The following is a 16681-nucleotide window of genomic DNA, read 5'->3' on the forward strand; positions in this document are numbered from 1 at the left end:
ATACAATTCACAAATATTTACCCAGAAGTTATTACCCATAAACAGAATCAGGATAACACATTTTGAGTCTTCAAGGATTGACTAATAGGTGAGTAAGATAACCACATGAATTTAATACAAAAGAAGAACATAGTAAAATATATTAATGACATAAGAGTGGTTAAAAAAATCAACATCAAAAAAAATCAACATCAAAGAAATAATAAAAAAAAGCCTGGTTTAGGAAATCTGGAAATACTTTATGAGGGAGGTAGCATTCAACAAATACTCAAAGGGTGAATGAAATTATTTCTTTTTTCCTTTTATTATAGTCAGTTTTTAAAAATTAATTAACTTTTAAATGTACCCACTCCTTGGTCCTGTCCCTGCTGGCAACCACCATTGTCCTATATGTATGGGTCTGTTTTCCTTCTGTTTATTCATTTGTTTCAGTTTTTTAGATTCCACATATAAGTGAAATCATATGCTGTTTGGCCCTGGCTGGTGTGGTTCAGTGGACTGAACACCCGCCTGCGAACTGAAAGGTTACCAGTTCATTCCAGGTCAGGGCACGTGCCTGGGTTACTGGACAGGCCCAAGGTTCTCTGCCTCTCTTTCTCCCTCCCTTCCCCACTCTCTCAAAATAAATAAAATCTTTTTTATATTTTTATATATTTTTATTTTTAATATATTTTATTGATTATACCATTACAGTTGTTCTATTCCCCCCCTTCATTCCTCTCCACCCGCACACTCCCTTCCTCACCATTCCCCCCCCCTTAGTTTATAACCACATGTCTCAAGTTCTTTAGATTCTATATTTCCCCCACTATTCTCACTCTCCCCCCCTATCTATTTTCTACCTACTGTCTATGCTATTTTCTGTACCTTCTCCCCCCTTCTCCTCCTCCCACCCCCCTGTTGCTAACCCTCCATGTGTTCTTCATTTCTGTGGTTCCACTCCTGGTCTAGCTGTCCTCTTGGTTTGCTTTTGTTTTAGGTGTGGTTGTTAATAACTGTGAGTTTGCTGTCCTTTCACTGTTCATATTTTTCATCTTCTTTTTCTTATATAAGTCCCTTTAGCATTTCATATAAGGGCTTGGTGATGATGAACTCCTTGAACTTGACCTTATCTGAGAAGCACTTTATCTGTCCTTCCATTCTAAATGAAAGCTTTGCTGGATAAAGCAATCTTGGCTGTAGGTCTTTGGATTTCATGACTTGGAATACTTCTTTCCAGCCCCTTCTTGCCTGGAAGGTCTCTTTTGAGAAATCAGCTGACAGTCTGATGGGTACTCCTTTGTAGGTGACTGTCCCCTTATCTCTTGCTGCTTCTAGGATTCTCTCCTTCATTTGAATTTTGGCCAATGTAATTATGATGTGCCTTGGTGTGTTCCTTCTTGGGTCTAACTTCTTTGGGACTCTCTGAGCTTCCTGGATTTCCTGGAAGTCTATTTCCTTTGCCAGACTGGGGAAGTTCGCCTTTATTATTTGTTCAAATAAGTGTTCCACTTGTGGCTGTTTCTTTCCCCCTTTTGATACCCCTATAATCCGGATGTTGGAATGTTTCAAGATGTCCTGGAGGTTCCTAAGCCTCTCCTCATTTTTTTTGAATTCTCATTTCTTCATTCCTTTCTGGTCGGATATTTTGTTCTTCCTTCTGGTCCTTTCCATTGATTTGAGTCCCAGTTTCCTTTCCATCACTATTGGTTTCCTGGACACCTCCCTTCATTTCAATTAGTTTAGCCTTCATATGTTCCTCTAATTTGCGACTATAATCAACCAGTTCTGTGAGCATCCTTATAAACAGTGTCTTGAATTGTGCTTCTGAGAGGCTGGCAATTTGTCGGTCGCTTAGAGTTATCGGCTCTGGGACTTTGAGTTCTTCTTGCGCCATCTTTCGGGCTGTTCGTGCCTGTTCCGTAGCAGGATCGGAGCCCTAGGTGTTCACCAGAGCAGGGCAACTCAGTCGCTGGGTTGTGACGTTGTACGTGGGGGCGGGGTCAAAGAGGAAAAATGGTGTCCCGTCTGCCGCCCGCCGCCACGGCCCCCACCGGCGCAGCAGCTGCCACCGTCACTGGGCCCTCACATTTTGTCCCACTGCACGTGAGTGTGCCACCACCGTCAGCCCTCCACCACTGGGTTCACCCCCTGGGGCCTGCGTGGTCCGTCTCACTGTGCGCGAATGTGCGACCTCGGTCAGTCTGCCCCGCACCCCAAATGGTTCCGGGCTGCCTGCGCGTCTAGGTTGGGGGATCTGTCCTGCCCGACCCTGCTCCGCTGCTGGCTCTGCCCCTCTTACCGCCCTGGTTGAATGGTTAGTAGTTGTCGGACTTCCGTATAATTCAATTTTCTGGTCTTTGGCTGTGTCTTTGTTTCTCCAAACCTTTGTTGTATTCAAACTTGGCTGTGGGAGAAGGCACAGTGTTTCCACCTATGCCTCCATCTTGGCGGAAGTCCTCAAAATAAATAAAATCTTAAGAAAAGGAAAAAAGTATATCTATCTGACTTATTTCACTTAGCATAATGCTCTCTCTAGATGCATCTATGTTGTCACAAATGTCAAGATTTTATTATGTTTTTATTGCTGAATAAGATTTCATTATGTGTGTGTACCACATGTTTATCCATTCACTTGTTGATGGACACCTGGGCTACTTCCATGTCCTGGCTGTTAACAAATAATGCGACAATGAACGTAGGGGTACCTGTATCTTTTGAATTCATGTTTTGGGTTTTTTTTTTTTCAGATAAATACCCAGAAGTCGAATTGCTGGGTCATGTGGCAATTGAGGAATCTCGAACCTGCTTCCCACAGTGGCTATACTTATTCACAATCCCACCAACAGTGCTTGAGGGTTTCCTTTTCACTGTATCTTCACCAGCACTTGTTGATTTTTTTAATGATAGCCATGCTAACCGGTGTGAGGTGAGATCTCATTGTGGTTTTAATTTGTTGAGCATCATTTCATAGATCTGCTGACCATTTGTATGCCCTTTAAAAATTATTTATCTTTGTCCACACCCAAGGACATTTTGTCATTGCTTTTTACAGAGAGAGGAAGGGAGAGAGGGAGAGAGAAGCATTGATTGGTTGCCTCCTGAACATGCTTCAACTGGACCTTCCACCTATGTGTGTGCCCTGACCAGGATGAACTTTCAACCTTTAGGTTTGCCCGATGATGCTCCACCCAACTGAGCCACACCAGCCAGAGCCACTTGTGTATCCTCTTTAGTGAAATGTTGATTTCACTGTCCATTTTTAATTGGATTCTTTTTTGATATTAAGTTATATGAGTTCCTCACATATTTTGGATATTAACCCCTTATTGGATGTATCATTTGTGAATATCTTCTCCCATTAAGTAGGTTGTGTAGTCTTTTAAAGTTTTTTCTGATTATGAAAGTACTATATGGACTAATGAGTAATTTTCTTTCAGTGTTTTCTAAAGTCCAGGAGAGAAGCTATGAATGTCTGATCTAAGGTAGAGGAAGTAAGAACAGTAACAGAAAGAACAGATGAACAGCAGAGAGACAGTTTAGGGACTTAGGCCCAGTGACGATGGCTAGGAAGCCAAGCTAACACCAGTTAGTCAGAAGGAATTCATGATGAACTGACTGCAAAAATGTCACCACTCCCTATTCAAAAAGGCAGAGGCAGCTGATCTTATGTCTGTTTATACTGCCTATTTAAACTACTCACCCACTTGCACAGTTCACCGAGATGCGGCCACTACACGACCTTCCTGGGGTAGCAGTAATGAGCAACACCACCATCTTTTCTCCACAGGGAAGGTGCACAATAGTCACCAAACGACCAGACAAAAGGAGGCAGAAAACCTCACCCTGACACGGAAAATCCCATTCCCCAGAACCTTTCACAAGCTCACCTTTTCAAAAAGCCCGCATTTTTGAGCAAGCCTGCTTTGCACCAGCTTATAAAAGCAGCCATGCACAGCCAACCCCTGGGCCGGGTCAAAGGACCTTCTCTTCCTCTGTGCTACCTCCCTTGTGCTTGAGCATATGCTTAATAAAATCTGCCAGGAAATTCCTCCGGAGTTTCCTCTAAATTTTTTTTATTTTATCGATTGATTTGAGAAAGAGAAAAACATCTATTTGTTATTCCACTTATTTATACATACACTGCCTGATTCTTGCACCTGCCCTGACAGAGGATCAAACCCACAACCTTGGTGTATCAGAACAACACTCTAACCAACTGAGCTTCCCAGTCCCGGCTACTCTTGATTTTTATCTTGGGAAACCTAAGAACCCTAATGGTGGTAACGATAGTCTGGTCATATAAGTTGGGAGTACAGAATTACTACCAGTGGTAGAAAATGGGGGGTCATCTTCGTAGAATAGAGTGTTGAAGCAATAAAAGTAGATAATTACTAAGTAAGGGTAGAAAACCAGAAGGCAGCTGTAGCAGAAGAGAAAAATTTCCCCTTCCCTCACTGTTTTTCTAGGTGGTCTAAGAATTACACTGACATGAGCCCCAGCTGGTGTGGCTCAGTGGATTGAGTGCCGGCCTGTGAAGCAAAGGGTCACCGGTTGGATTCCCAATCCGGCCACAGGACTGGGTTGCAGGCCATGTTCCCAGTAGGCGACACATGAGAGGCAACCGCACATTGATGTTTCTCTCCCTCTCTTTCTCCCTCCCTCCCCCTCTGTCTAAAAACAAATAAATAAAATCTTTTTTAAAAAGAGCAAAAGTAGGAGTGCAGTGAAGAAAATAAACAGGTGCAGTCAGAACCAAAGGAGCTTGGGGACAACATAGGATCAGAAGTCAAGAGAGGAGAGAATTTTAAGAAGGAATGTGGACCCTGAGAATATTCATTCGATGTTGTAGGGAAAATGAAGTCAGTGAGGCTCCCTCACCCAGATGTACAGATGACTCTTCATGTTGTCAGAGGTTGCAGACAAAGGGCTCCCCCCAAATAGGGATCTATAATAGGGTCCAGAACTCAGGGTGTTCAGGAAATATTAGAGAAAATATATATATGATGCCCCCACCCCCACCAATCTGAGCTAGGGGATGGGACACATGGAGCAGGGCCACTGAGAGCTGTTTTGCATAGCAACAGTTTTGCAGCTAGCCTCTGGCATGGCCATTTAACATATCTATAACCTGTAACTGGTTTTATGGTATGTTAAAATAGCTGTGGCCACACTTTGAGTCAGCGGGATGGAAGTGACTTTCACCCAAGATGTAACTGGGAGGCAACTCCCCCTGGTTACAGAGCCTGTGTGAGAGCTTGGAGATGATTGGCTCCATGCCATGGCGCCATACCTGCCCAGACTCACTATGGCAGCCCAGTAAAGCTGGAAGGATATGGGAATGCTGGCAGGTGTAACAGATTGTAGGAGGAGTCAGAAATTGGGGTGCAGAGGAAGATTGGTGCGGGGATTTAAACCCAGGCGCGTCAGCCATTTGAGGGAGAACCACGCGGCTTTGGCAAGAGTGAGGGCCACATGGCTTTGGGGTGCTCCCTTTTGCCATGTGGCTTAGGAAGCAGGAGAGACTTTGCCTGGAAGAAGAGGGATGAAAGGACTCTTGCTGGTGGGCCATGAGAAGGTGCCATGTGGCTTTGGATTAACTGGAGATCCTGGCGGTAACACAGCGGATGGTGCTGGGAGCCAGAATCATGGACTTCTACTTCTTTTCCTGAGATACAGTACCCCAGACTAGGGCAGAGGGAGAAGGAAGGACTCTGCATCTGTGGGTATCCTAAAAGACTTTAATATTTTAATGAAGCCATTGGGTCACTACTTTAGTCTGTATTACTTTTAAATAAATATTTCCTTTTCATAAGTCTCTGGCATTGAGAGACATCTTTCCTCTGCCGGCAGGCATAGTGAACCTAGTGGGGGGACCTCCGGAGAAAAGGGGGGGTTCTTTTGGTAATAGTATATTGTACACCCTGCCCCGGACCTGTTCTGCAACAATGTGGCCTTGAGTGAGGGCCTGCATGGGTAGAATTAAGCTTTGTTCTATAATTAGGTCAGTTGTTGGCACCTTTGTATGCATTTAGTATATAAGTGAGTTGGGACTTCCTTGGTGTGACTTGTGGCTTGTAGCACAGATGGATCACCCCACCCCAGAATAAAGGCATGTCAAGTATTTGGATGGCTCTGTAAATTTTATCATCTGCCCAAATCCCACGTAAATCTGCCCAGCCTTGAGTGGCTACAAAACAGATGTGACCCCTGAGAAGGAATTATCTGCTGAGATGTATTCCCCGTGGTCAACTGAGGGCCCAAATTTTAGAAATGAAAAAAGCTTAGTGGCTTTATGCTGACAGGGGTTCTCACATACTCTGTATTCTGGGAAGAGTGTCAGTTTGAACTCCAGGCTTCCTGCTCATTTACATAGATTGAATCATCAGTTATGAGGGAGTTTCTCACTTTGTCTTTCAACCAATGGACTAAGACCTGCCCCCTCAATCAGATTGCTCTATAACAACCAAGCAGGAAACATTGCTGACCAATGAGGACTGTGCAATTTGGACCAATCAGAAGTGTACCAATTTGGGTACCTCATTTACATAATACAGGAACCAGAATGGATCCTGAATGAGAGCTTCCTCTATTAAAGGCAGCCTCCCCTTTGTCTCAGCAGCACAGTTACTCCTTGAACCTGTGTCTCCAGGGCTGCAGTTCCTTTTGCTCAAATAAACACTTTTTATTCTTTATTACAGTCTAAAATTAATTTTGGTTTACATCTAGAATTAAGAGTCTAGGATTCTGGGACTTCTGGCCAAGATGGAGGCATATGTGGAAACACTGTATGTACCTCCTTGCACAACTAAGTTTATCATCAACAAATATTTAAAAACCAGAGTGCAACCAAAACAGAGAGAAAATTAAACTGTACGGAAGTCTGACAACAACGAACCATTCAGCCAGACTGGTAAGATGGGTACAGTCAGTGGCTGGCAGAGAGGGTTCACACAGGAAAAAACAGCCGGACCAACCCAGGTGCACAGGCAGTGGTTGGCAGATCCCAGGTGTGGGGTGGCAATGGGTGGACCCAGTGAGGGCTCAAGGCGGCTGGCTGACTACAGTCACACATTTGCATGCAGACAAACCAGGCAAAGGAACAAGCGGTGAGATAGGCCACGCAACCCAGGGCTCTATTGTCGGGAAATAAAGCCTAAAAGCACCAATTGGAAAAACTTTCAGGGGTCGAGGTGCTGGGAGAGGCTCCCAGGCTCACAGAGAGTTTGTGGGAGAGACCCACAGGGTCCTGGAGGGTGCACAAGCCCACACATCTGGGAACTAGCACCAGGAGGGCCCAATTTGCTTGTGGGAAGCAGCAGAGGGGACCAAAATCCAAGAGCAGGAAAAAAATGCCATTGCCCTTCTCTGACCCCACCCCTACATATAGCGTCACAAACCAGCGACCTGGGTTGCCCCACCCTGGTGAACACCTAAGGCTCCGCACCTCATACGTAACAAGTGAAAACAGACCAAAATATGGCTCAAGAAGAAGAACAGCTCAAAGCCCCAGAGTCAATACTTCTAAGTGACCAAGAGATAGCCAACCTATCAGATGCACAGTTCCAAGCACTGGTGATCAGAATGCTCACAGAACTGGTTGATTTTAGTCACAAATTAGATGAAAAAAATGAAGGTTACACTAAGTGAAATGAAGCAAAATGCACAGGGAACCAATAGTGATGGGAAGAAAACTGGGACTAAAATCAATTGAGTGGACCAGAAGGAAGAAAAAAATGACCAAAACAGAAAACAATGAAGAAACAAGAATTCAAAAAAATGAGGAGAGGCTTAGGAACCTCTAGAACATCTTTAAACGTTCCAAAATCCAAACTATAGGGGTACCAGAAGGGGAAGAGGAAGAACAACACATAGAAAAGTTATTTGAACAAATAATAAAGGAGAACTTCCCCAGTCTGGCAAAGGAAATAGACTTCCAGAAAGTCCAGGAAGCTCAGAGAGTCCCAAAGAAGTTAGACCCAAGAAGGAACACACCAAGGCACATCATAATTACATTGGCCAAAATTAAAATGAAGGAGAGAATCCTAGAAGCAGCAAGGGATAAGGGGACAGTCACCTACAAAGGAGTTGCCATCAGACAGACTGTCAGCTGATTTCTCTAAAGAGACCTGACAGGCAAGAAGGGGCTGGAAAGAAGTATTCCAAGTCCTGAAATCCAAAGACCTACAGCCAAGATTGCTTTATCCAGCAAAGCTTTCATTTAGAATGGAAGGACAGATAAAGTGCTTCTCAGATAAGATCAAGTTCAAGAAGTCCATCATCACCAAGCCCTTATTATATGAAATGTTAAAGGGACTTATCTAAGAAAAAGAAGATGAAAAATATGAACAGTGAAAGGACAGAAAACTCAGTTATTAACAACCACAGCTAAAACAAAAGCAGACTAAGCAGACAGCTAGATCAGGAGCAGAACCATAGAAATGGAGATCACATGGAGGGTTAGCAACAGGGGAGTGGGAAGAGAGAGGGGGGAAAAGGTACAGAGAGTAAGTAGCATAGACGGTAGGTAGAAAATAGACAGGGGGGAGGAAGAGAATAGTATGGGAAATGTAGAAGCTAAAGAACTTGTAACACATGGACATGAACTAAAGTGGGGATGGTGGGGAGGGGTGTGCAGGGTGGAGAGGAATGAAGGGGGGGGAATAGGACAACTGTTATGGCATAATCAATGAAACATATTAAAAAATAAAAATAGCCCTGGCTGGTGTAGCTCAGTGGATTGAGCACAGGCCTGCAAACCAGAGGATCGCGGTTCGATTCCCAGTCAGGGCACATGTCTGGGTTGCAGGCCGGTTCCCTGCAGGCCAGTTCCCAGCAGGGGATGCACGAAAGGCAACCATACATTGATGTTTCTCTCCCTCTCTCCTTCCCCTCTAAAGATAAATAAATAAATAAAATCTTTAAATTAAAAAATATATATATTAAAAAATAAAAAATAAAAATAAATAAAAATAAAAACCACTCAGAGAATTTTCCCTGGACTTTGACAAGGCACAGTCACCTTTGATTTAAAAAAAAAAAAAGAGTCTAGGGTTCTGGCCCACCATTTACTAGCTATGTAACTCAAGATAAGTTACTTAAAATCCACCTTGATTTCCTTATCTGTAAATTAAAAAAAAATGATGATGATATCTGCTCCATCCCTATAAGGTTAAGAGGAACAAATTAGAAATGATATTGGAAGGCATATTGTAAATTATAATGAAATATATTAATGTTATCTTTCATAATAATTTCAAGTACTCTGGCAACTAAAAGAAAGGGAAGACATGGGACAAGAACCAAGTTTCACTGTTTTAAGAAAAGGAGACTCAGCATATGCATATTTATAGGACGAACTGACTTAGCACTATAGTTCTATCACGTCATCATCCTTAATGGACCTTTGTATGAGAGACAGAGATTAGGAGCACAGACTCTAAAGTCAGACTATGGGTTTGAATCTGTCAACTGAAAAATAATATTGACTAGTTGTTTTGTCACCAAAAAAGTATCACAATCCAGTGCATGTAGACATGGTAAACCAAGCGCATACTCTGACCTGTGTGCCATGACGGAGGGTATTTATAGAAAGAAAGGAAGAAAAAGGAAGGGGAAGTTACAACCATAGAACTTTATTACAGAGTTTTTCTGGTAGGGTTCTCGTGATCACATAGAGCAGAGATGTCAAACTCATTTTCACCGCGGGGCCACATCAGCCTTGCGATTGCTTTCAAAGGTCCGAAATAATTTTAGGACTGTATGAATGTAACTACTCCTTAACTGTTAAGGAGTTGAATTTATATTCAGCCCTTAGAAGGCAACCGTAAAGCTCACGTGGTCCCTGGTGAAAATGAGTTTGACATAAAGTGTGAGAACTTTCAGAAGCCCTAACTCCTCTCAGAGACCCTTCCAACTGCTTATGTGTGCTTAAAGTTGCAGTTAGTCTTTATCAAATTCCAGCTCTGCTACCTGACTTTTATGCACTTCAGTTTCCTCATCCATAAATTGAGATAATTATATAATCTACCTCACTGAGTTGTGAGGATTAATGCCTGAACACTTAGAACTGCTTCCAGTGCACAATAAATGCTCAAAAATGTTTAGAATTAATACACAAAAATATTGCCATGTGTAAGCATATATAAGTTACTTGTCAACATTTTAATACCTGGCACTTTATATTAGTCTGAGATTAGAAACTTGCTCATCATGCACAGGGTAGCCAGAATATGGGATGGTCAAGTTTAGTATAACTTTCAGCTCCTCTTCAGTTGGATTTCAAGTGCTTCCTTATTTGTTTTGTAGTAATGTGAATTTATGAAATTGAAAGACATTTTTAGAATCCTAAGTATTTGAACTACCATAAAGGGTCAATGTTGCTAGAGAAACTGCAGATAAGCTATAGATGTTAAATTGTAAATAAGCATCATATAATATTTAACATATGAAGTACCCACAAAATGAATTTATAAAAGTAAAGGGTAAAGACAGCAACAATACAATATACTGTATTTTGATGTTCTTTAAGATGAGGGAGTACAATATATCGACCAAATTAAAGACTTTGGAAGTACTCGGACCCAGATCAGTATTGAGCTTCCATAGTCCATACTTGATCTCTACACGGCTAATGTAAGAACCCACAGGAGAATTCACTTACTGAGTTGTGACCTACTCTCTGGGCATACACTGAAATAGAGACAGCAGTCCTACCCTGACATTCTGAGCAAGTAAATTACAAACTGATGCAAAAGCGATTCAAGATACTTTCTATATGAAATGCCTCATGTAGTGTCTTGCACATCACGAGTTACTAAAATGTAACTTGTTAAATTGTTACTCTCCCACGCACGCACCCTGACTAGGGAAGGAACCTAGGTCTGTGCCCTGACCTGGAATGAAACCCGCGACCCTACAGTATGGGGGACCACGCTCCAACGGAGCCACACCCGCCAGGGCTGTTACGTTAATTTTATTCTATGTCTCTCCCCATTCCCCCTTTCCAAGTTTTGTTCTTTACTGTAGTCCCAGTGAATACAGATCACCTAGTCTGTATTCAACACGTATTGAATATGAATAGAGAAACCTAAATACCAAACACTTATTGTGTGCCAAACACCTCTATTAACTCAATCCTCACAAGCCATTTAGGTCAGTCAGTACTTGAATCATCCTCACTTTACAGATGAATAAACTGAAGCACAGATTATGTAACACACCTGAAACTGAGGTCAACTAGTGAACAGGGAGGTGGAATTCAAACATATGCAACCTAAGCCTGTATTGCCTCGATGCATTATTAATAAATTAATAAATCGGTACAAAAATAAGTAACTACCATAGAAGGAACCTACAAGTAGGACTTCCCACGTATGCGCTCTTTTTCATGAATGACAAATATTACGTTTAGAGTGAAATTTAAAATTTTCATCGCTCATGGGAGTAACATGTGGGACGATAGAAGAGCTATTAAACAGCTGACTCACACGTGGTTTAAACCACGTCAACAGAATCGCCGTAGTCTGATCTACCAACTATCCCGACGATCCCGGTTTTGCAGAACGCGCTTGACGATCTCGACAGTGCTTTTAACTGCTGCAGAACCGGAATCAGGACCCGGGAGGGATTCAGGCTGGACGCCCCATCCCGGCATGCACCACAGGCCCTGGCGACCACGCCTCCCGGCCAGCTCCCGGGACGCGTTTGCGCTCCATTGCCCGGAAGCACCGCCTTCACGGTGCATGCTGGGACTTGTAGTCTCTCGCCCCTCGTCCCGGCCCGCGGGCTGCGGTCCGTCCTCCTTGAGGCTGCTGGCCCTGGCCCGCGCGGCACCGACGCGGGGAACGCGCTTCGCGCTGACTCAGCGGCGGCTGCGTTAGCTGGGCCTTCGCACGCTTTCCCTTCCTGGGGCGCCGACTCCACCCGCCTGCTTTTGCTAGCTTGCCGGCCCGGTGCCACGCAAGAGAAGGCGCCAGGGGACGCTGAGCGGCGGGAGGCGCTTGGCCCCGACCAGCTCGGTCTCCGGCGTTAGCCCTGCGGCCGTGGCGGAGAACGACAGCGACGAGGACAGGAGCCGTTCTCCCCGGTCTCTGCGTGCGGCACCGCTCCGTTTTGCTGATCGGTCTTCGGGAGTACAGGCGGGGAGACAGGATGGAGTGATAGGGAAGGTGATTGGGGGGCTCGAAGGCGGAGGGACTGGGACCTGGGGAGGATGGACTGGGAGCCGGCTCGATCCGAGCAAGGCTGTGTGGAAGTTGACTGGAAGGACTGGCCCAGGGGGCCCCCATGCTGGGGAGGGGTGCGAGCGGGGCCCCTCCCTGGCGGTGCGCCCAGAGGCTGGGCAGGCTGGGTGGGGGTGCGTACTACTTGTAGCCGCCGCCGAGCGTGTCCGGAGTGCGTGGCCGCCCGTTGCCGGGTGTTTCATCACCCCCATTGCCACGAGGCTTCCTTTAGGGGAGGATCCGGTGGAAAGAAGAGGACAAGGGCAGCCGAAGAGGGTCAGCATCAGTAGTGGACCATAATTTAATAAACATAATCAAACCCGTTTGTAATAGTTACAGCATGTCTCACCTGCAAAGGACTTAAACTTGATCGCCCCCCTCCCCACCCCCCCGCAAACAGGACAAAAAAAAAGTGTTATTTCTGTATAGTAATTTGCCAGCAGGGACACGCCATCTCTTTTCGACCCTTACTCACAATTCTGCAGGAGTGATGCTTTCTGTAACCAGAAGAAAAAGGAGTACTTTTTCAAAGTGCTAATTAGTTTTTACTGGAGGAAATTACGTTTTATTAAAGCGACTTGTCAGCGTGGTGTCAAAACTGGAAAGGTTCAGTGTTGGACTTTGAATAGTTTTCAGTAAGCGTGGAGGAATTTTTCCATGCTGATTCTTGATATAATGGCTATCCAGGAAAAGTTAGGGCTTAGTATTTTAACTATGTTGCTCGTGTTTCTCCATAACATTTGCTAGATGCGTAACTGAGGTGTTTATCGCATTGTAACAAATGTTTAAGCCTGCAAGTCTGCCTTGTTAGAACTTGTGTTCACACGCAGCCTTTTACGGGGAAAATTGTCACATTTTCACACAGGCTGTAGCTTTTAAGGTGTTTGCACACAGTAGATAATTTCCCATGTTCCATTGCATATTGATTATTATCCAGGTGCCATCTCTGAAGGATTATTTCTGTACTGACAACTGTAACAAGTTTGTATTTCCTTAGGTAGTTGGTTTTTTGGTTTGTTTGGGGGTTTTTTTGCCATGTTTTATGTTTGGACCACTTACTGCTCCCTTGGTAAAATCAAAGGGACTTGACCAAGCTTGAGGAGTTTTCTCTAAACCCATGTCCAATTCAAGGAATCTTTAATAGGACTTCTCAAGCTGGGATTTTCAGAAGCTCAAATTTGTCTTTGATAACTGTGCGTGCATTTTTCAGGGAAATTTTCTTGTCATTTTTGGCTGGGAGTGGGGGTGGAATGGGTATGCCTTTGTGTTTTGCCATCTGTTTAAAATGCCAGGGTACTCCTATGGTATGATAAATCTAAAATGCTCCAAGTAGTCCCCATCCTCCACATGCCTAGTTCTGAAATGTAAAAAAAACCTATTGAGGAGTCACTATGTGCTAGACATGCTTTCCATTTCTTACCTCATTGAAGTCTTTACGACTTTATGAGGCAGATGCACCTTTTCCTGTTTTGTAGAAAGGGTGCTCTTTCAAGTTTTGCAGCTGTTCACATGGCCCCAGCTTGAAAATGACAAGATCGGAGTACAAATCCAGGTTTTTCCAAATATTGTATTCTACGGACACAGCCATAAGTATTCAAGACAGTTCTTGGCCTTTAAGGTTCTTGAGAGAAAACTAGTAAGCAGGCAGCGACTATCAACATTTAGGAGGAGCATCTAATCCAATTTGGCAGAGTGAGACAATAGGGGTCAAAGAAACCTTGAAAGAGGTGACCTCTAAGCTGAATTCTGAAGGACAGGCACGGGTTAACAAAGTAACAAGTCAAGAGCTGTGTATGCTAAAGTGAAAGGCAGAATACCACTGGTCTTGGGTGGGGGTGCGGATTGGTGAGTCTTTCACAAGTGGAGTTTAATCCTGAGGGTAGTGGGGAGGTACACTGCCTTTCTGTAGTCTGCTTTCTTCAAGGCACTTAGCATCTATCCTGATTTATCATTTGATTGGGGCATGCTCAGGAGAAGATAAAATAGTGCATTGTAGGAGGGGGTCCTCTCCTAGCCTCACCAATTTAAATGGCTGTGCCCCCATTGCCCACCCCATAGGCTCTTGGCCTCTTTAGGCTCTGATCTTTTCTTCTGTTATGATAATTAAGCCAAACAACAACAACAACAAAAATTGAGGCCCCACAGCCTTTGAAATGGGAGTAATAAGGCCTGGTCTTCCTATCTCTTAGGCCTTGAGAGAATGCTTGTGATTTTCACATTTAGAGTTTGTTCCTTGCTTCCTCAAATAAATACGCATACCATCAAAAACCAGGTTGTCTTTGGGGTTTATCATTCTTATTTGAGAATGTTAAGACACTGTATTGTGAAAAAGTGCCTTACTTTCCAGAGAATCTAAAAATATTCTAAAATAAGAATAGTATTGAGTTGTTTGTCAATTTTTATAGCTATTATTAAAAAACACTTTTTCAAATACATTTCTAGAGTTGGCTAGCAAGAACAGCGATCTGTGAAAAAGCTAGCCCATTGTTCAAAAGCTAAATGAACCTGTTTTTTCACTCTCCTCTTCCTTCCTCTTTTCATTTGACTTCTCTTGAAGTGCTTGTAGACGCTCCATGAAGGGTATTGAACTCTGAGGTCACTACTCAGCCAGGCATTCTAATTTTTTTGAAGTTTGTGGTATTGATGTATGGAAGTAGACAACTGTAATTAGCATAATAAAATCTGGATTTGTCATTTTTTAAATATAGTTGCACAGTTTCATTTTTAAGTATATACTGGAGATAGTACATAATAACATTGCATAAATTAGATGCTTCTGTGTAAAGTAGAAAATTACTTTCTATACTTTTGATGGTCTTGAAAAATAAAATGTGAGAACCTTAATGGCATACTTTAGATTTTACAAACTACACATTTGTGAAGTATTTAACAGGCTCATTCTTGAGACTTTAGGCTCCTTTAGTTGTAATTTGGATAGTTTCAAAAGAAGTTTTGGGGTTTTTTATTTTTTGCTCTTAGAAGGGTAGGGAGAGAGAAAGAGAGGGAGAGAAACATCAATCATTTCCTGTCAGTATGCACCCTGGCCTGACTGAACCCACAACCTAGGCATGCGCCCTGACTGGGATTGAACCCACAACCTTTTGCTTTGCATGATGACACCAAACCAACTGAGCCACACTGGGCAGGGCTCAAAATAAGTTTTTTTTAATACTTAAACCTCTTTCCATACTGTTATCCACTTCTTATGGTATTCTGGATAAGTATCTATTTTGTTGATCAAGTATTGTTTCCTTTCCACTTTTTTGTGTGTCCAGATGTTTGTGGATTCTTCTGTGGGATCCGAGGGCACGTCTGTTGGAATCAGAAAACTCCAGGTATAGCAGCAGGGATGGATGAACAGGCTCTTTTAGGACTAAATCCAAATGCTGATTCAGACTTCAGACAAAGGGTAAGTTAAGTCGGCTTAATTTTTTAAAGCATGTTACCACAGATTTGGATTAGAGCACTTGAATACAAAGTACATGTGATAAAGGTTTAATTTGGGTGGAAATAGATAGAGGTAATCAAATTTGAGGTATATGAATATATTCTGAATACAGAAACAGTGAGGGTCGTGATTTATTTTCTGTTTAGCTGACTCAGTAAAAGTATTAAAATCTGATGTGACCCAAGGTAGGTCTTTGTGTCACATCAGTCATTATTGGTAATTATTTAAAAGCTGTAATGCAAAGGACTGTTGAATGGGCTTTCCGTAGTAGCAGACATGCTTGTGTTATTTTCTCATCGCATGGCTTAGGGTACACAAGTTACTTAACCTCCACATCACTGATGGTTAGCATCCTTGTTGTTTAGTCCAGGCCGGCACGTAAGTAAGCAGTTACGATATGCTGTGTCTTTGGTTACTTAAAGTGATCCCATGGAATCCAATATGAAGTGCTGGGATATTTGGGTAAAGGTAAACAATTAAACATAATGTAGTCTACACCTGTAATTATGACTGTAGCTGGATGATAAAAGAGGAATCTAAAAAGCAAGCCTATGATTAAATATTTAAAGACATGTGGGCAGTTTGAAGTATAGGATGAGTGGAAGGAGAGGCATTTTCTTCTTTTTACTTCTCATAGCAAAGGATATATTTTATAAATGAGCTAAATGAAGTTAGCAGTTTCTCTAAATACTACAGCATTTTTTGTTGTGCTTTAAAAAGAAAATTTTTTTAATAGTAAAAAAATTCCAGGTATTTTTTAATGTAGTACCATGTACATGCCTCTGCTGTTAAATAAGCAACCAGCCCTACAGATAAAGGGAAATAATAGTAAGTGAGAATTAAATATCTAGCTAATTGCAGTGTTTCTGTCCAGCTGGTTAGGACATCAAAAGACATTAAAAGTCGAAGTCTTCTGTGCATAGACAAATACTCCCTTTCATAGAAGTTTAACCTAACCCCTTTAAACCCTTAGCCACACAGTTCAATATCCCAGACCTTTACCTTTATCCTGGCTTGGTATTGTGTGGTT

The 16681-nt window shown here is 42.9% G+C and overlaps 1 protein-coding gene across 1 annotated transcript in view; it reads left to right on the top strand.

The window, feature by feature from the left end:
* The first annotated feature begins 11753 nt into the window (after window positions 1–11753).
* Window positions 11754–16681, top strand: part of XPOT (exportin for tRNA) — a 42203-nt gene continuing 37275 nt past the window's right edge. The window contains exons 1-2 of the mRNA XM_037063071.1: window positions 11754–12149; window positions 15479–15612. Of these exons, the coding sequence (XP_036918966.1) occupies window positions 15553–15612 (60 nt within the window). The 5' untranslated portion in view covers window positions 11754–12149; window positions 15479–15552. The remainder of the gene's footprint in view (window positions 12150–15478; window positions 15613–16681) is intronic.

Source organism: Sturnira hondurensis, unplaced genomic scaffold, assembly GCF_014824575.4.
Source record: "Sturnira hondurensis isolate 20B ecotype Veracruz unplaced genomic scaffold, ASM1482457v3 Scaffold0014384, whole genome shotgun sequence".
In the NCBI taxonomy this organism is placed as follows: domain Eukaryota; kingdom Metazoa; phylum Chordata; class Mammalia; order Chiroptera; family Phyllostomidae; genus Sturnira; species Sturnira hondurensis.